Source organism: Tetrao urogallus (genome assembly GCF_951394365.1).
Source record: "Tetrao urogallus genome assembly, chromosome: 6".
In the NCBI taxonomy this organism is placed as follows: domain Eukaryota; kingdom Metazoa; phylum Chordata; class Aves; order Galliformes; family Phasianidae; genus Tetrao; species Tetrao urogallus.
The window spans coordinates 43,483,807-43,505,303 of NC_136819.1; the positions used below are offsets into that span (position 1 = coordinate 43,483,807).

A 21,497-nucleotide genomic window follows, 5' to 3' on the forward strand; every position below is an offset into this window, starting at 1 on the left:
TATTAATGCAAACTTCAATTTTTCAGATACTCTGAAGTCCATCTTTTCAATTCTATCTTTAAAAGTGTTTTTGAAAGGAACATCAGTTTCAGTTCCAGCTATCCTTCTATAAAGGTCAATTCCAGCCCAACTGCACAAGAAATATGAAAGTAAACTAGCTCTGTAACTGATACTCATCAATCCCCTGCAAAATCTGATGATTGTCCTACATTGGCTGATAGTTTTATTTTTCAAAAAGAGTGATCAAATGGTGCTTCCAGTTCTAGAAAAGCTTGCTACCAGCCAGTACTCCTCCACAATGGAGAGCACAGATGAGAATCAAAATACTTGTGATCTTGCAGAAGAATTTATTGTAGAGAAAACTGAACTTATCTCTACACTACAGAAACTCAAGAGCAACCATGGTTTTAACTGAGACAGATGCATCAATGTTAGACAGCTAATGAAGAATGCCTTCCTAAGATATCTAGACAAGATGGAGTGGAGTGTCTACACTGTCCAACAAAAATATAAAAACTAGACAACTAATAAAACAAACTTGGAAAAGAGCAACAGGCTGGAGCCTGCTTCTGTCCATCTACTCATTTTTGGCAACTGGTGATGTCTACTATTGTGACAGTGAGCATTTAAGACTGGTAACAGGAATCATGTTTTAAATGTGATTCATCAGTATATTACAATTGCTACAAATGCTTATGTTGTGATTTTAGTACCTTTCTGTGTATCATTCCACTAAATCAAAATATCATACAGGGTCCAATATATAAAATAATTAAACTTGCTATCAACAGTAAATGCTACTTGTGAGGAGTATCTAGAAGAACCTCATCGCAGAGAACTGCTCTCTGACAATTCTAGATTTAAAAGGACAGTTAAGATGTAAACAAACTTATTTTTCATATGGAAATGTTTCCACAGGCAGACAATTCTGGAGATGCAGATCTCAAAAAGAGCTCTAACTAGCTTCCAAATGCCAGAAAAAAGGTTTATTGTTACATAATTTATATGTAAATTATTAACAATGGAAATATGGAAACACTGAGAAAAGCAGACAGTCTAAATTCTGACAATTTATGGCTTTAAACATAAAAATCAGTTTTCAGTGTACCCAGAACAGATCACAGATCTACATTCAAGTTTCCCCTACGTACATAGGGAATACATAATTGCATTCTAAGAAAGGGTTAGGGAACATAACAAAACAATCTAGTACTAAACTTTTGATCTCAAATTATTAACAATGCTCAAGTTAGAAAGTGACAACTTCACACTGACAAGAATAACAAAGAGAAAAGACATCAATGTCAACCAGAAACATTGTTGTAGAAAGACACTGATCTAGAAAGCTGTAAATAGTGAGAAATAAAAATGATAAAACCTGTAGATCACTCTGAAAAAAAACTCAAAGCCTCCCTATAATAATTTCAATATGTTTTTACAGAAAAAAAATTACAACTAGGCTTCCCTCTATGTTCAGTAGAGCACCACCTGTTGTCATCTTAATAAGGATAGGCACTGGTCTCTCCAGCAACAAAAGAGCTCTCATAGATGCAGTTTCTTAGAGTGTTTGGAAAAAAAAAACAAAAATTACATACCTGACCATCTAAATCAAAAGCCAAGCAAGCTATACCATGTGTGTGAACGTCCTTCAGAACAGATACAGTTTGCACAGTGTACGAGTCCCATACGCAGATATATGGTTCCTTTCCAACTTGACCTGTTGCCACCAACACACGTTCAGGATGCAAAGCAAGGCTGCCAATAAAAAAAAATATAAAATATTTCTGCATAAAATTTGTATATTTGCCTAGTTGGTTGCATTAATATTTTTCCATAAAAATGATTTCACAATTTTTTTCCATTAGTAATAATAGATACTAAATAATTTTGTTCCAGATGCCACAATTTATTAGTTAATTTATTGGACTTTATTAAAGTCCATGGCACCACCTTTTTTCAATTTGATCCTTCAAGGATTTCTCCAATTAAACTAATTGCAGAAGTTACTAATCTTCCGCTCTAAAATTTTCACGTTATTAAATTAAGTCAGATTTTCATATACTAAAAAGTACCTCTTTTCCCTTTCACCACCTTTCTTAATAATTAAAAACACAAAGGAAAAGACAAAAAAAGTTAGCATTACTCTATCAACACATCTATCATCAATGGAGAAATATGCATACCAATTCTGCATACTCTTTGATTTTTTTATTTTTATTTTTTTAACAGGAAAAGATTGAATAAAATTCTTAAGATATTTCTCAAATGATTGTACACCAAAGTCAAATCTGAAACTAGATGTTATGACCAGAATAGACTTCAGGTGACTAAACTGAAACAGAACAGTCAGGAATAGCTCATTTTGAATAACTGTTAACTTTTCATATTGCCAACAGTGCAGAGAATTTGTTTAAAGTTCAGAATCTTCCAAAGTCTACACAGCATCCTCATAACTGTGTTGTCAAATGAGGGATCATGAAAGCATGATAGTCAGCAAGATTGTTTTGCGTTTTGCTTATGAAAGCAGGCTACAAGGGAGGATGTGACACCTGTTGATTTATATTTCATTTTTTAAAAGTAAGAACATACTTCAATAGAAAATCATCTGCACTACTAGATGAGAATCTACACAGTCTAGACAGAGCAGGCCAAAGTGAGCTGAAAAATATCCTACATTAGTCAGGAAGATATACTGTCAAAAGTCAGCTATTTAAATTGGTTAAAAATATTTCCTCCCCCTACTGACTAATCAGAGAAACATTTCTTGGAGACCACTAGAGAGGATCACTCAAAACATATGTTTTTATTTTCTCAAAATTACATGTAAAAGAGAAAGGTTAAGCACATTGCTCAAGTAAGTATGATCTTACATCTGAACTTTTATTTTGATAAATGAAGTTCAAAGGGTGGAGGCAAGGGAAGCCTATCTATGTATCAGAAATAGCCAGGATAGAGTTTATAAAGAAATGATCAGAAGGCTGAATTCTGAAGACATGTACATTTTCTGTGCATAAACAGACCAAGAGACAACAGTGTTAGAAGCCTCTTAATATTCATGAGGTCACGCTGCCCCACGCACTATTCTTTTGTATTTTTTCTATTTTAATATAGCATTCTGGATAGTTGCCACTGCTCAAAAAATTCCACAAGCACAACACTAAGAGACAGGAACCCTTCAATCTTCAGAGTTCCCACAAAAGGTGGAAAGACTGTGGACTCTGAAACATTTCTGTGGGAATTCTTCCTACTAGCTATTCTGCATTATCCTCAGTACTAGGATCAGGGAACCAACATTTCTCAATTTGCTTCTCTTCTAGTACACAGCTACTCCTCTTTGCTTTCTTCTTTATTTGATAAAGCAACTTCATAATTAAAAAGCAATGCAGAAAGGAATGGGCAAGCAAAACTTATCACATTTCACTTCAGTTCTGCCACCTAATCCTGATCAACACCTGCACAACTCCCAGAACACACTCAGGCAGATGGTGCATATGTGGGGAAATAGAAAGAGCATCTGGAGGGCGAGAAAATGTTGCATATGAAATGATCTAATTTTTCCAAAGACACCACGAAGAGGGCGAGAATAAGACCAGATGGACAATAAAGAAATTTGAGAGGGGATAGAAGTGAAGACTAAGTAAGAAAAAAAAAAGAGATAAACTAAGAGAATAAAAATACAGTAGTCTTATGACTGATTCATGAAACCTGACGTCAGGACTTTTCAACCCTATACTTAGCACTGCTATTAACACATCATGCAAGTGAATCACTGGAACACAAATACTAGAAGGGATGATCAGACTGGGGTCCCCATTCCACAACTGCAATTTTGATAGAACCTCTTTGTTCAAAAAACACTCAAGAGTCGCTCTGAGTACAGACACACATGCACAAACAGCCCTATGTAGAGTTCTGGATCTGAAATTCAGAGTTCTGATCAAAGCAGAGAGATTAGACCTGAGTTTAAAGAGATCTCAAGGTCCTTACCATTTCTTTTTTTGGATTATGAGTGATTGAACAGTCCTTGCAGACATAGCAATAAATACCAAATATATCATACCTTGGCATAGCCTTGCAATGAATTGCATTGATGCAATTAACAAATTCAGGAACATTCATTATTAAGAATTAATAATTAATTAAGAATATTAAAAATTGCTAATCAACAAATTGTTTACAACTTATTACTCCAGAAAGAAAAAATATAGGTAGAACAGGTAAGGCATAAATATAAACCTCTGCTACCTAATGACTATTTCACTCATGGATATGATGTAGTTAACAGGAAAAAGCAATGAGCAAGTTCTCTGTGGATATCCCCAGTGGAGATCTCCAAGACACCTCTACAGAGGTGCCCATTTACACCACTCCTGCTACTGAAGTAGTTGTTTTCTATTCATCAGACAGCCCTCAAGAAAAGGCAGAAAACTTCTTGGGTTTGGCTCTTAAGACAGCTGCCAAAGCTGAGGGTGTAGGTTCAACAGACTTCAGTACCTTGACTTCTCACAAAGGATTTTCTTGGGGATTTTTTTGTTTCTCTTCTCTCCCTCAGAGGTGTAGGAGAATGCTTAGTGCAAATGAGAAGCTCTGCAATCAAAAGGAAAGAAGTCACATTCCTTTTACCATCTTGATAACAAAAGCTGAGATAACCTCTCCAGGTTAAACTGAGACTTGCATCTTGCCTACACAGATAAACTGTAAAAGTCTGCCTGATATCTTCCGTTTTCATACAGGGATGACTAAGCTGATGAATATCACTGCTTGTCCAAAAAAAGAAACAAATATTCTGAACAAAGTAAGTTATTCAGGCCTTCCTGCTTATCTCTGGCCTTTCTGACTTGGATTTTCCAGAACAGACATTAGTGTCAACACAGTATTCAATCAAACTATCCTAAGGAGAATGTTAAAAAGTCAAATGCAATCATGGAATAAAGCAGGAATCAGGCTAATAAACTGCTTACTCAAATAAATTTTGAAATTCACTTTAACATTTGATACATCCAAGAAGAGCTAAGAAGTAGAAAATCCAAAATGTGCCTGTCACTGTTGTTATACATCCAAATAACCAGATCTGTTGAGAACAGTCATGCCTGCTACAACAGAACAGAGTTCCACTGATATCTCTGACTGACGTCAGAGATATTTTCTAGATCATTTTCTAGATAGATATTCAAAGCACACTGAAGTACAGTATTACAGTTTTAAAAGTATAGTGAAGATACACATCAATGCACTCAAGCTCCTCTTTTACAGTTTAAACAAAAGGTCATTTCTCACCTCAGCACTCCCCACCATTTTTAGCAGATCCATACATTGTGTAATACTAACATTAGATCAAAGTGTTAATTATTAATGACAGAGTCTTGAAGAAACATATAGAATCTTGATACTATGCCTGTCTGGGATGACAGCAAAGACATAGATGTGACCCTTCAGTGTGTATGAGGTTTGTAGAGGCAAAGGATCTTGAAGGAGAATAATCCCCAACAACTTTATTATAAAACAAATCAAGATTTTTTCCTCTTCTCTTGTTTCATGCTGGGCATTAGCAAGCATTGATTAATACAGACAAGCCGCAGACAAGGATACAATATTAAAGATGATGTTTCCTTAGCAACAATATTGGATGAAAATCCAAGAGTATATTCACATGACTACGTCTAAGCTTCATAAAACTAGGGCACCAGTAGAAAAGAATGCTGCAGTAAAATAACAGCATCTCAGATATCTATTAAAGAAAAGTTAATTTCAAGTGTGAAATTTGTTTCTACAAGTAAATACAGAAAAATATTTTCATCATAGATTTCAAGACCTTTTACATATAGTTGTGGATATTCTCTTAATAGCTGCCACTTACCCACATTTCCCCAAAAAGTATGACAGGAGAAACTACAAATCATTTATGTCATACTGCTGAAGTCATTATAGCAGGAATAGATGTAAGCAGCAAACATTTGTCATCAAAGTTGATAGAGATCAAATCTGGACAGGACTATTTCCCATAAGAAAAACAACTGTGAAGCATCATTCCTAGGTCTGTTACATATTTGTTATCAGAGCACCAGCAGTGTCATAAATAGCTTTTAGAAGATGCCTTAAATTGTACAAGCATACAGCTTCAAAATAAGAGTCTGTACTGAGGACAGGAATACAAAGCAGATGGAAAGACTAAAACTGTATACTGATTATTCCCAGCTGCAAAAAGTAGTACAGAAAAGCATCTATTTCATAGGAAATGCTCATCCCACACTGATGCTGGGTTGCCATTTATAGGCTCAACTAAATATTAATACACTTTGTGGTGGAACCAACAATACATTTCCTTTATCTAAAGGCTTGTTTATAAGCAACTTATGAAATCTGACAAAAAGCTTTAGCTCTTTATCTGCTCCAAAACACAGCGGAAAAGAACAAAAAGACAAGATGATCTTCAGAGAGTTAGACAATGAGTGTAGTAACACTGATGCAAAGTTTCCAAGCAAAAAGATAGGAAAACTGAGGAAAAAGATTCTTAGAACTAACTGTCAGTTCCTGCAGATGCCTGCAGGCATTACTCCCATTACACTGCTACAGAAAATAAAGCCACCTCTTCTGGAATTTACCACCTCTACATCTCACTTCATGTCCATAAACACAAAATGAGCCAGGACATCACTTAAAGTTGGGATAACACTTAAAATGAATTAGTTACACAAACTAATTCATCTGGGAAAGAGCCCAGAATGCTCTGAAGAAAGTACTTGAAATTCTCATTTTGCTTTCTGTCTTGTTAGCCGCTTGTGCAACAGCACAGATACACAACAGTTAAGCAGTTATCTAAAACAAACAAAAAGACAACAGGAATCAGAAGCATAAAGGAAAGGAAAGCATGGGTAAATGCAATACTGAAAGAATTCCAAGGTCAACGTGCATTTGATAGACAATAAAAACTGTTGCATATCTGGACTCACTAACATCATTACTGAATAATACTACAAAAGAGAAGACAGATAAGCAGCATTCATGAGAAATATTTTCAAGACAATGCAAGCATTCTGCTCTACAATTATGTTTATCTCAAGCCTAATGATGCAGTTGTGTATTCCCAATAAGGTAATAAAGTACACCAATTATCAAAAGCACATGTTGTAACCTGCAAACATAAAATCATAGTTATTTATAAATGAACTTAGCACTGAATAATGTTTCATAGGTTATTCATTTTTATGTCATTAATTTCTATGTTGGAAAAAGCAGCAATGGATAGTGTTAAGTAAAAAAGAAACGTAAATAAATACGCATCTAAAAGTGCAACCTTGATCTAAAAACAAACACAAAAAAAACCTACATCAAATATTTACCAGTTCTTCAGTTTTTTTAATGTTATTTCTTTAAGTATTGTATAAGAAAAATTTAACTTAAAATGTCATGTTCACCACCAGAAATCCCCAGGCAATCTCGAGATGCTGTCAGATGCCTTGTCTCTACCTATGATAAAGCATCATTCACTTTGCTTGCTCTTGTGGAGGGATTACAAGCAGGGAACAAGGATTAACACAGTTCTAAATGTCAGGAGCAGGTTCATAGAGTTGTCAGCTAACCAAAACAGAATTAATCTACTCCTTCGGCTTGCATCCTGCCTTGTTAAAATGGAGACATACAGGGGTATGTGTGTATATGCATCATGTTTGCCCACGTCTACACTACAGTGATATTGTCATTTATTTATTATTAAAATGTTACCCTAGAATTCAGAAAATTGAAGGGGTGCTATTTTTATAACATTAGATCCAAACAGATTTAGTCACAAAAATGTACCATACAAATAAAGCAAAGCTAAGTAGTACAATTTCTTTTCTGCCTAGTCTTTTAAAGCATCATTATAAGGCTGTGTATCATATCCACAAGCTTCATTCTCCAATTCCAGTAAAGAAATAACACAATATTCAATCTGGACTGAAAAGCATGAGCTGGACATAAGAGCACAATGACTTTACGAGAACTATGAGTACTATCTCAAAAACTACATTTTAGCCCCACTGTTAGGTCTGGTCCTTTGCTTCAATTTTGTTTGTCATTTTTTTAGTTTAATTACTCACCTGAATTGAACTTTTTATTGACATATGCTTGCATGTCACATATCTAATTCAATACACCCTTGTATAAAGACCAGGAAAGTTCAAATTGCAATCTATCCTATTCCACAGTAATAGTGGAAATACTTCCCTGAATATAACCTGTCATAGATATGGCTAAACCACCAGCAGAAGTATCACCTATGAAGTCAATCATTTTGTTTAAAATGACATTATTCTCTCCAAAATTTGAGCACTTATCTCTTTAGACATGTCCCTCCTGTTTCTACGGGGCCAGAGAAAATCTCAAGTAAGTCTGCCAATTTGAAATGAAGTTTAAATATTGTTCACAGAAGAAATACAGTGCAGTCTATGTTTGTTGTGAAGTGAATGCCATCACGAACCAAGTTATCTTCACTGAGATGTATTTAGGCAAATTCAATGCTGTAAACATCAGCTTTGTACATACCTAACAAAGACAGGTGTATAGTACACTAGCAAACTGACTAATCCTCTCTAATTAATATTGTTCATTAATTAACCAATGCTTTCTTCATTTGTTTTAACTATTCCATCAGTATTGCTTTAGAGCAAATAAACCTCTTCCCACCCATTCAAATCCTGGTTCAGTATTCTTTTTCTTTCTTAGACTATGATTTCCAAATGTTATCACAACAATAACATAAAGCGTGTATAAAAATTATCCAAGTTGTCTATAAAAGGAAAGTTTATTCAACACTTAAAAAATAACATTTTAAAACTCCTCAAATTATCTGGCAAAGATGACTGCATGAATATTTAAGCAATATAAACCTGGACATCATTGTTAGGATAGGAGTTAAAGCAGCACATTTCTTGACCGAAATGTGTGGAAGTATGTTTATAAAGCAAAAGAATCAGACCACCTGGGTATACAGATACAGACCTTTACCCATCCTGCCTGCAGACCAATAGCTACTATAACTAAGAATTCCCATGAAAATGTTGGAAGATCAAGCACAGGCATGAAATTCAGGAAAACTGGCTGGAAGGATTGTCCTCTGAGTCTTCTGAAGTATTATCTGTATACTCAGCACTTTGATAGGAGGTTGGGTATCAGGCACCATCTTACAGACCCTATTTGAATGAAAAGGAGTCTACCAGGAAGACTTTCAACAGCTTTGAGGACTTCCAATGAACAGAAAGTCTTTTTCAGCTAGGCCAAGGAAAGTCACTCATCAGAACAGATCTGAAATTTCTGTGAAGATTTAATAACACAGGTATTCTTAGCAGCTAAAATACCAAAGGGAAAAAAAAAAAAGACTTTTCTAACAGAAATGGTCAAAGATTTTGCCTTAAATGTAGCAGAGAAACAGAATATGTCATCTATCAGGAAAACAATAGAAGTATCAGGATGTGGTCCTCGAAAGATCTATTTTCTTCAAGTTTACAAGCAGATGTCTTAAGTCTGATTTTCTCAAAGCAGATATGGGCTACTAACAAATACCACAATTTGTCCTATCCCTTTCTAATACTGAAATCACTTTTGCTATTTGCATGATCAAACAGTAAATTGAAGCAGAAAGATAAAAGCTCGAAATGAAAGTAAAGGTAGTCAACACTAAAGAAGTTCCATGGATTTATTATCAGATAGTACAAATTGGAATTCTTGGTGATTTCTATCTTCTGCAATACGTGACCAATGGATTTAATAAAACCTAGCCTAAAAATTCAATCTTTGGCTACAAATTGTTATGGCGATCTTGCTTCTGATTCTGAGCTTCTTGGTGTAAATCAAGCAATTCAATATAAAGAGACACTACCCTTCAAAATACTTGTAGTAGCTGTAACAATACTACAAACAGTAACACTGGAAAGTTTTTTTTAGCCACTAGAGTAACCACAGTAATCTGAGATCTAACATAAGGAAGTTTCACGTACCTTAACAGAAGTTACACACACCTGTAACATTCCATCATTTCCCTAATGCTCCAGAGGAAATTTAGTCTAAAGCAGATGCATTCATAACAGAATCTCACTGTGTTGAAAATCTGGACTGTATTCATTTTGAAGAGAATTTGATAGGATCTATCTTGAGCATTCATCTCTATTATTAAGATAGCCCAGGGAACTTTTCATTTTGCCACATAACTTAAAAGAAAATTAAAATTACAAAGTTCCTTCAATTTACTTCAAGTGCTAAGAGGTATTTTATTTACCACATGAAAGTAGCAAAATCAACAGATTATTTCAAGTCAAATAACTACTGTATGAGTGAAAAAATCACTGATATTACTGTAACAGCATTATAAATCTATATGCAGCTTACGAAAAGATTTCTAAATTACAACTAAGCATGTGATTGATCCTTAACAATACAGACTAGATGGCCTTGCCATTCTTCTGAGCAGTACCTTACTTAATTTCCTTGATACCAGATAAAAGTGCTGTATTAAATAAAAAGCTTAATCCTGTGAGTGATATCGTAATAATATCAAAAATCAAGTAAACTGTATTTTGAATTAAAAAAACAACAAAAGCAAACATTGAAATGCTACATAATGCAAAACTAAGTTCTCCACACTCAACTGCAAGACTAGATTTTATTTTCTATGGTTTGGGGATATTATATAATTGTTACTTTTTTGTTTCAAGCTACGTATACTTTAAAAAAAACAACACTAGTTATGATAATAATCACAATAAAATCTAAACTCTGTGATGAAAAAAAAACAACTCAACTTTTAAAGCTGAAGTTTACTTCATTGTCTTAACTGAAGCTTTAAGCTTTGAATAAAACCCAAACATTTTACTTCAGACTATTCTCTCAGAATAATTATTTTATTCAAACACATTAAGCTGCTGTCTATCACCATGTACACACATAAACACAATAATAAGAGAACTTGATAATGCCTTTATGAAATCAGCCAGGTACATAATCTACTTTCCAATCTATGTTAAGAGGATAACTAAGAAATTAAATGTTCAAAAAGTAGGTAAGCAGAAATATAATCACTTCAATTGCAGTTTGGAAAAATGAAGAAAAAAAATTGGGCAGAGCTCAAAATTTCTGCATTCAATTTTTAAACACTGCTAATGATCAAATGTTACTAAGCTTTTAGTTTTCTATTCTTCCATGACATGCAGTCCTAGAGCCTCCTGTTGTTGCTTCAGTTCTGAAAGAAGTAGCCAACTACCAATTCAAGAAAAGAATTTCCTACACCAAGATGTTTCCTCATTTAAGAATTGACCTGATCTGACCCTGCCTGTGAGTGCTGACAGAATCAGATCAGAAGGTGATGTGACTGCTGGCTATGAAAACCACGATGCATGAAGACAGGCTTACAAGCCTGTAGTTCCTTACTGTGTAGATCTACTTTAATCAACTTCTGGTATCCTTTAGATGTTCATTTTTGGCTGGATTTTTTTTTTAATATTTGTATTTATGCAGTTTTAACTAGAAAAAGTAAAGTTTTTTTAATGATAGGCAGGCAAATTCTAGTCCCATTCAAAAATGAACAGTAAATGCTTTATTCTGCACTTCCAAAATACTTTCAATACATCAGATTAATACACGCAACTGATACTTAAAAAAATAAATGCACAAAGCTCTTAGCAAAAACAAACAAGCAAACGACTTGTACCAAAGGTTCAACAATTACCACTTCACACAACATCTGCTACTCCGGTACAGCCCATGCGTTCTCACACAGATCTAGAACTACTCAGAAAACTTGTTTTTCTCAAGAAAAAAAACAAAAAACAAAAAACAAAAAAAACAGAGATCATTCCCTCTTCTCCCTCTCCTTCAATTGTTTAAGATATGAACACAAAACTTCCCTCCAGACTTACACACACCTGATAGTCTGAGCGCACTTAATACAAGCAGCTGGACAGAGCTTAACCTGGGTCTTCAGCACGAAATGAAGCGGTCATCAGAGTGGCTATCTTACTTACTGTCATGGCAATCACGTCTGCTGTAAGAAGTGCCATTCTGACTGATAAGACAGTCAAAAGATACTCAAGCAAGAAGCTCACAGAAGAACTGATTAGTATAATTATTACATAGTTTAAGTCCCATTAAGTCAGGAGCTCTTTTATGGAGGGAAATGAATTTATTATGCCCTTGAAGAATATCTGGAGATGACAAAGTAAGTGTGGATGAATTTCCCCTTAGTATGAACAGAAAAAGTATGGCACCATATAAGCTTAAAAATAAGCTAAGAAAAAGGCTTGATATTTAAGGTGAGAATATAAACTTTCTGGGAAGAAAAAAAAAAAAAACAAACAGTCCCTCAAAAGACTGTATTCAAAAGGGAAAATGCCATATTGACAAAGCAGTGCACTGCCTTTGTGAATTAAGCAGTTTGAGTTGCTGTGATGGAATTGCATGCATTACATGATTTTACCACTTCACTGCATTCCAGGTGCAGCTGAGTAGAATCAAAGGATCACCTCTCCTTGCCTGCTGGCAACGCTTTGCCTAACGCAGCCAAGTATAATGTTAGGCTTCTTAGCAGCAAGAGCACTTTGCTGACTTACTTATGTTCAAACTTGGTGTCCATCAGGAATCCCAGCTCCTTTTTATGCAAAGCTGCTTTACAGCCAATCAGCCCCAAGCACACATTGGTGCACAGAGCTATTCCCACCGTGGCCTTTCTTTGGCATTTCAGAACAAGACTGGGTTACCGAGACTACCCTCAATTATGTACACATTTCATAGGTCTCCTGTAATATAAGCAACATTTTGAGGTGTTTTTGTGTGAAAAACATTTCAGATTTGAGGCATAACTGCAATATGGATTTTACTCCACAAATAAGTATATAAACAACAGGCTTCCCTTCTGAAAAGTTAGATGTGGATTGTTTACAATTCAGTGGTATCCAAAGGATTTTTCACCAGAACAAGCTAAAGCATGTTTTTCCTCTATCACATTAGTAATGCAAAAGAAAAGGTCGCAGATGTAATGGGTTATTAAAAAACATCTTCTGATGTGGCAACTGTGGCAATTCATTCAATTAGACTCCCTGGTGTGTGAAAAAACAAAGCTAATTGCGAAATTTCTAGCAAAAATTCATCATCTTCTGCCAAAACAAATGACAGACTTCCATATGATAAAATTTTGTAGCCATACATCATTTCCACTGTTTAACATTTATGCATAATTGTCATCTGGAGCTAGATCCATTATACACTACTCATTCTAAGCAAAAACAAGACAATAAAGCTGACCATAAAAATGCCCTAACTTTAAATTATTTGAATTTGTAACTGATGTTTTTAAGAACTAGGATGGATCTTGCAGATCAAACTGCTGGAGGATTGGAAATGAAGGAAATAGAATAACTTCTTACTATGTTATTCCCTCTACTAGCAGTTATCCCTGTCCATGGCAGAGGTGTTAGAACTAGATGATCTTTACAGATCCTTCCAACCCAAACCATTATATGACTTTGTGACACATTGTTATGAAACCTCCTGTTTGTCTCTTTTTCATAGAAAGCAAATTTTCTTTTTTCTTAGGGTTTTCTCATGATATGCATCAAATGAGAATGGAGCAAACAGAGGCAGAATGACAGGGTAAAAAGAAGTGGTGGGAATATTCAGCATTTTCAGAAAAATCCAATAGGTATTTATCAAGAGCATTAACAAAAAGAGGATGAGAAAAAGACCAGAGGCATTATTCAGAAGTAAACATGACTAATCATTGCACCGCTGAATTTCTGTCTACAATCAACCACTGAGATCTATGAAGGAAGCCTGGACTTGCCTCTGGGAGAGCATTTAGTGGTAGCAGATTCAAAAAGCTGCTGACAAGAGTCTATCAACTTCTTAGATACTGACGTTTGGACAAACTTTGATAGTGCAACAGTTGGTAGAAAAAAATCTCCTTCAAACTGGGTTGGTGGGCAGTACTAACACCAGGGAGCAGACATGATTGCAGTGCTTTTGATTTCCACAACTGCAGAAATGCTGATGCTAGAAAGAAAAAAAAGCACATTATTCTGCCTGGTATACAAGAGGAACATCACAGAATTGCAAGCAGGATAATCTCTTGTAGAGTGAGCCAAATTCTGACATATAAGAAGATGACAGAGTGCCCAGATAAAGTGCCCAGAAAGACCACATTTCAGAGCGGATGAAGTTTTGTTTACTTCTTGTTCTCTGGGAAACAGAGTCCAAAACAATTCATACATAGTTCACAGCAACAGAAATAAGAACTGGTATGATCTCAGGATTTGATTTTCCTTTTAACTAGAACCCTCAATTTCAGACAAAAAGTTGGCTCCTAGTAAAATTCCAATACTCCAAAGCTCACAAAAAAGTCACGGGGCAGTAAATAAAAATTTAAAAATAAATAAAGGAATAAAGGAAAAACCAATCTATAAGTTCGCTTGGAGCATGCAAGTTGCACTGATAAATAGCAAAGGCCAATAGACAGACATGTAAAAAGGTGGGTGAGTCCAGAATTTTGAGTATTCATAACTTCCATCAGAGGAAGTACAGAAAAACACTTTAGCACTCTCAGAAAAACAAGGAGCCTCAACATGAGCTTCAGTTTACATTATGCCCCACAGACGCATTTTCTGAAATATTTATATAGATCAGGATTGAATATGATCTCTCTACAGTCTTTCAGATAAGACAATCTCATGCATCTCTAAACAACTAAAATTATGAAAAAAGAACAAAAGAAAAAAAAAAAAAAGACCTAATGTGAAGTTATCAAGACATTGTTTCTCTCTCCTCAACTGTGAAGCACTCAAAAATATAACTCATAATCTACTTTTGCAATTTACTAAATCCTACACTTTGAATCAGTACCTTTGCAGTGATAATTCACGTTTTTACCAAATGAGCATCTCCTACATACAAACAGCCCAGGTTGGATCTCATCTTCTGCAAACACAATGGACATTCACCAAGTTATGCAGCTGGCATCAGACAACACTACTGTGTTAAGCTAGCTGAGATTTCATCTACATCTATCCCCCTCACATAAAATGTCTTCAAAAGCAAAAAACAAACAAACAAACAAACCAAAAACAACCTAATTTGACAGCATTCCCAAAAGTACTTCCACAGCTAAGTGGCATTTTACACAAGCACCCATATACAGAGAGGATCTCAACTGAAAAAAAAAATGCACTGATGCACAAAAAAAGCAATAGAATTATGAGTAAAAACACGATATTCTCCATCCTCCAAAACAGTGGGTTGATTTCTGGAAAGTAATTCACAGAAGAGATTAAAAAATAAAACCATAATAAAAAAATTACCAGAAAGCAAGATAGGTCCCTTTAGAAACAGATTAAAGCTGAATAACTGAAATTGTTCAATAATTAAAAAAAAAAAAAAAAGCCTACTAGAACAAAACCAAAAGACCAATAGAAGAGACCCTAAGTGACCCTAACTACTCTCTTCTAAACAAAGGATCATTCAATACAACTAAGATACAAAATACTGAACTCTCCTCTTTTCAGTACTCACAGTTATACTGAGGCTTGGGGTGGAATTGTGATTAAAATTGAGGTAAGACTGGAAATAAATTTAACATTTAATTGTGTTTAAAAAAAATCTTACAGTGAATTTATAGTTTTTTGTCTAACAAAAAGACGTAAAACTCCTCAGCAGACAAAAGCCAAAGTAACTGCTAGTGCTAGAAAGAAAATTTTCAACAGGAAAATATTCTTTATCTGCCCATTCATCCAATACTACTGTCTATTATTAAAGATAAAGAGCTGGTCTCTGACTTAAGAATTCCAATTCCTCTCTTCCTGACTGCTACTTAAAATTAAAATGTCATTCAAAGCATGCTAATGATGCAGAAGTTTTCATAATGAGAAGTACTAATAATATCACCATGTAGCATGCAACCTATACTGCTTAGTCTTGTACTGCTTCTAACTACAGAGCTGTGCTCTGTATTTTGATTCTTTAAATACATAAGTTTTTCAGGTATCACACCTGCTTTCACAAATGAGATTCCATGCAAAAAGACGATCAGTCCTGTAGCTGCTTTTCCTGAACTATCACAGACGTCTCAGCATTCAGGAGGTACTTGCTGAACAAGTTTAAACACAATACATTAATTTTTTTTAATACAAAATAACTCAGTTTAAAGAATACTAATTACTGCATTATATAATCCCACTTTTGCCCCTCGTTTTCTCACACTTTTAAATTAATGCTTTAATTTTCTATGATTTTCTTTTTTTTTTAAGTTGAGAATCTGTTTTGGTATCCAAGTTTAGTCAAGAAAAATATTTGATGATTACATTTGGCACCATGCTGCTTTTCAAAAAAGATAGAAGTGAAATACCAATCAATGCAAGTCTAATCTTACCATTAGAAACAGCCACATGGCTCTAAACAGAGAATGTTTCCTTAAGCATACTAACACTTAAGAAACATGCAAAATTCTAACTGTGTAAAGTTGAAATGCTTCAAAATATTTAATATTATTTTCTCTCAACATTAGTACAAGTCAAAGCAGGAGTAACTCCAGCATGCCATATCACGCTTCCATCCCATAAAAAGAAACCTCATAAAGTCACTGTTGTTATTGTTACGGGATGCTCTGCTGAAACAGTTACACAGAAGCAGCCATGGATACACAGCATTAAAACGTTCACTATTTCATACTGTAGCCAGTAATCAGCCACTGCTTCCTTAGCTGGACAGTAAGTTGTAGATCTGTATTTCCTCCAGCACAACATAAGAAGCAGATAAGGCACCATTAAAGAAATACCTCCTACTGGTTGCAGGTGAGAATGCTAAAGCATTAAAAGACATAACAGTGACTCAAACTTATGATTCAATAATCAACATTTCAGGCAGAGCAATTTACGACGGCACACCGTCTAATTTTTTCATTAGATTTTCAGCACCATGGACAAATACACTACAGGCAGGACAGCCTTGAAAGAGGCGCTCAGAGCCATGTTTAAAAGTCTTGAAAGCTCTTCATGCAGATTTAACTACAGAAAAAAAGTGGCCGTTACAGCCAAGTTTTCCAATGCAGATAAAGCAATGGATGAAAGACACAACGTGTGCTCTGCTCTCTGCACTCCTTACCTGTTACTCATGAGTAACACACACAGAAGACATGAATCGGAGCATTAACTATCAAAAAACACCCAAATGTGCTCTAAATGACAAAATTGGTTGCAGCTCTTACCCAAAAAGGAAAAGCCACGATATGGGAATTTAAATCCATCCGCAATGACACCTACTGGAGAGGGCTGATGACTCAGACTCACATCTGCCCTTCACACTCCTCACGCTCTCTCACCGATCTCACAGCACCACCAAGCACACAAAAGCACCCCTGGGCGAAAGCACACTTAAGAAACAGCAGCAGCGGATTTCCTCTCCATCATTAGCTTTCAGTTATATATTTTTATGAACTTCAGCACACTGTAACTCTGACTGCAAGAGAATTCCCGATCTGTAGAAGCCTCGATTCTGCAGGGAAGGCTGCTCTCTCTCTCGAGATTACCCCAAAAGTTGCACGAGTTGCAGGCAGGCCGCTAATCCCGCAGGCACCCACCGCCTGCCAGCAGCGAGCCAGCGGTCCGCTGCCGCAGATTAACCTCCCCCACAGCGCGCGGTGGGGAGCGCACGAGGCTTCCGCTTCTTCTCCCGCCGGCACCCAGCGGGGCCCTCCCGACGCCCGGGGGCCCGCACAACTTTCGGTCCGGCTCCGGGACGCAGCGAGGCACAACCCGGGTCCGCGAGCCGCCGCCGGGCCGTGCCCGCCGAGCGCCGGGGCAGCGCCTCGCCGCGCCGCGCCGCCCGTCCTTCAGCCGCCTCCATCCGCGCCCCGACGGACGCGGGAGGAGACGGGCGAGGGAGGACGCGCGGAGCCACGGGGCAGCCGGAGGACGGGGCCGGCGCCCGCGGTGGCGGTACCTGATGATGTCGTCCTGGTGCCCCAGGTAGAATTTCTGCCGGTGCTCCCGGGGGCTGTAGACCACGCCGACCCCAGCCACGAAGTAGACGATCTCCTTGGCGGCCGTGTAGTAGAGGTTGTTGCGGCACTGGTGACCCCGGTAACCGTAGACCCACTCCAGCCGCAGGTGGCAGCTCGGCGCGCTCCGGTCAGCCATGTCCTCCCGCCCCCGCCACCCAGGTACGGCTCTCTCCCGCCGGAGACCGCGTGGGAAGGGGGAGACGGCTCGGTCGGCCGCCCCCTCCTCTCGGCTCGCCGTCCGCCGCGCTAATCCCTGCCCGCCGACATGAATGCCCGCCGCCGCCGCTCTCCGCCGCCGCCGCCTCACAGAAGACGCCGCCGACCGAGCCCGCCTCGCCGCCTCGCGCCGCCAGACATGGCTGCACTGAGACACCGCCCGGGACGCGGAGCGAGGGCGCGGCGCGTCGCCGCTCCGGCCCCCCCGCCTTCCCCGCGTCCCGGCCTGCGCCTGCGCCGTAGGCAGAGCCGTCAGGCGGCCGGGCGGCCTGCGCGGCAGGAGGCAGGAATAGGCGCGCAGAGCTGCGGGGAAGCGGTGGAGATGGCGCGCTGAGCGGCTACCAGGGCGAAGGGAAGGAAACGACTCGCTATCGCACCTTCTTGGCTCACGTTTTTGCTGAGCTGTTACGTCCAGCTTTTCGTCTCTGTTGGCTAGGCTCTGTGTCTTCCCCCACTCCCCAACTGGATTTTGGCTTTTCACTGCTGTCCCGAACGTCCTAGAGCCTTGCTTTCCCTGCAAACCCACCGACCCCCAGCTCTCACCAGTCACCTCACATTGTCACTGCTTGCACCGCACGGTGCCTGAGTCTCATCCAAGAAGAAAAGGTCAACTGTAATTTTTAATGACTGGTAATTAACCCCACTGTCTGCATCACGTACCTCACAACATTTATTCCCTCATCTGTGCCTTAATTTCCTCATCTATGCAATAAGAGCACTCTCACCCGCAGATCTCAAAGCCACCAGAAAGTTGCTATTTTTTTAGAATCATAGATTCGTTTGAGTTGGAAGTGACACTTAGAGGCCATCCAGTCCAATTCCCCTGCAATGCACAGGGACACCGCTACATCAGGTTGCTCAGAGCCCTGTCCAGCCTGACCTTGAACATCTCCAGGGATGTGGAATCCACCACATCTCTGAGCAATCTGAGCGTCATCACTCTTACCATAAATATATATATATATATATATATATTCCTTATATCCAATCTTTTTCACACAGAAAGTTATCATTTCCCTACATTACAGATGGGAGTGACTGCTCTGTGTTGGAGAAGCCAGCCATACAGGGGAGCCCCTCAGCATATCCAAAATTTTGGTTCAGAGAACGTGCTCTTTCTTCACATTGGAGACATTCTTCTGTGCTCCTCTATTTCTATTTTAATCAATGGAAGTTTTTTTTTTTTTTTTTTCCTTTTAAACCTTTCCTGAGAATTTAATATTCCTTTAATTGTTTTTAAAAGGCATGTAAGAATATGCATTTAAGCATTCCAGACACTTAGCTTTATGTCAACATGTTCTCACAGTCTAGAACACCAAGAGACAGTATTTATCTCAAGCACTGACAATAAGGATTATGACACCAGGATCAGATGCAGCTTTCAGTCCCACATGTTCACTGAAGTCAACACAAAGCAAGTAACAGAAGTCTGCAGAGAGATTCATGCAGCCTGACTCAAGCATACAGACAAGGAAACTCCCCTTTCGATGAAAAATTTAATTTTTTTTTTTTTTTGAAAGAGAGAAAGAAATCATGACAAAACGTCCTATATATTCACCAACAGATAAAGCAAATGTTACATCCATGAAAGTCAAAAGCATTCCTGCTCCCTTCTATTTTCATCCTAGACAGACAGAGCACCTTGGAATGTGTGTAACCCACTTCTCAGAATTCCCCAGCATGGGGGACTGGTCAGAGAAACAGGCTGGAAATATTAGCACATTTTAGAAGCACAAAATATATTCTTTCTAATTTGATATTAACTCTGCATGGCTGTTCTCTGTTGCTATCTCAGGCGTCATGATGGGAAAAGTAGTTAAAAAAATCCATAATGACTTTATTCTTTTATTTTATGGAAAATAAATGAGCCTTCTTTCAATAATAATAATAATAATAATAATAAATTTTTTTAAAAAAGCAGAATTGCATTGTTCCCCCTATAATTCCACTGAATATTTTGAATATTGATACACATTTAGTGAAATTTCTGGTAGGATTTTTTAGCAAAATATAAGAAATTACAACTGTAAGACTAATTCATTTATAAGCTGAAGCAGATGATAAAGTAAATTTGAAAAATACTGAACATACACAGTGACTGAAATAACCTGATACAAGCTTTGGATGTTAATTGGTTTGATGATCAGCAGACAAAAGCACTTGTTACATATTTGACTTCCACATTTGAAAGTGGAACTATTTTCATGCTGTGAATAGAGAATATATTAATTTTTTCTTTACTGCAGATTTATTGGATATTTAAACATGAATGGGTAAAAATGCATAATTGTCTCTGTGCTTGCTGCTACTGTATATGAACATACACTTTTGTCAGGTTATTACTTGAAGTGAAATTCTGGATCTCTTGAGTTCAATACTAATTTGTGTGGTACTAATTTAATGGAACTAAAATTCTAATCTTTATGTCTTATTCATAATTCAAATTGGAACGAGATTATTTCATTATGTAGTGAAAGTGAAAAGACTGTTTTCAGCCACACATTCAAAAAACACTGTTACTGACTAAAACTGACAAGAGAAGATAGTGATGAGGAAGAAACTTTAATATGCAATGACACTGGCTACTAACTGTAAGTTTTGGGTCCTATTTCCTCTGACTACTAGAACACAAAAGTGAAGTTGGAAAAAATATGCTTATGCAATGCAAGGGAGCAACTGCATGTCAACACCACATAAACAGCCAATATTTCCATTTGATTATTCCGGAATTGACTACTGTCTCTCAGATAAGGAAATGCCTGAGAGAAAATTCCAAGAGAAAAAACTATTTGTAGGCATAGTTAGCTAACTTACACCTACACATAAGGGGTGCAAGGGAAATTTTATGCATTTGGCACCTGTTTTTGCCAGGAGCATCACAACAACTTCTTCTCTCATACCTTGCCTACTACTCCCACTCACCTCTGACACACACAGCTCCTCCGGCATCTACCAGCCAGCCACCTTTCACCAACACAGCAGTCTCAGGAACGAGCATCCTCTATCAGCGCTGTGCTCTTTACATCACACGTGTCCCGCAGGCCTCTGTCACGCACCTCTCTCCATTCCCTCTCTTTGCACTATGCGGTCTCGGCCACCCACGGTCACGCTCAGGGCCGGCGCGGAGCTGTCCGTGGTGCTGAGCTCGACGCCTGGGTTCCTAAGCGGCCTGGTCGTACTGAGGGAACACACGAGTTTAGAGGCGATAGGCTGGGATATGAGCAAGCTTTCAGGTAACTGAGATATTTGATGCGCTTCCCAAAGAGTT

The 21,497-nt window shown here is 37.7% G+C and overlaps 1 protein-coding gene across 2 annotated transcripts in view; it reads right to left on the minus strand.

The window, feature by feature from the left end:
* The window catches only part of EML5 (EMAP like 5), a gene marked incomplete at both ends in the record, with an annotated part of 90,079 nt that extends 71,930 nt beyond the window's left edge, over positions 1–18,149 (minus strand). For both annotated transcript variants that reach the window (XM_079537507.1, XM_079537506.1), the window contains 2 exons: positions 1,596–1,755; positions 17,953–18,149. In XM_079537507.1, the coding sequence (XP_079393633.1) occupies positions 1,596–1,755; positions 17,953–18,149 (357 nt within the window). The remainder of the gene's footprint in view (positions 1–1,595; positions 1,756–17,952) is intronic.
* Positions 18,150–21,497: the final 3,348 nt, after the last annotated feature.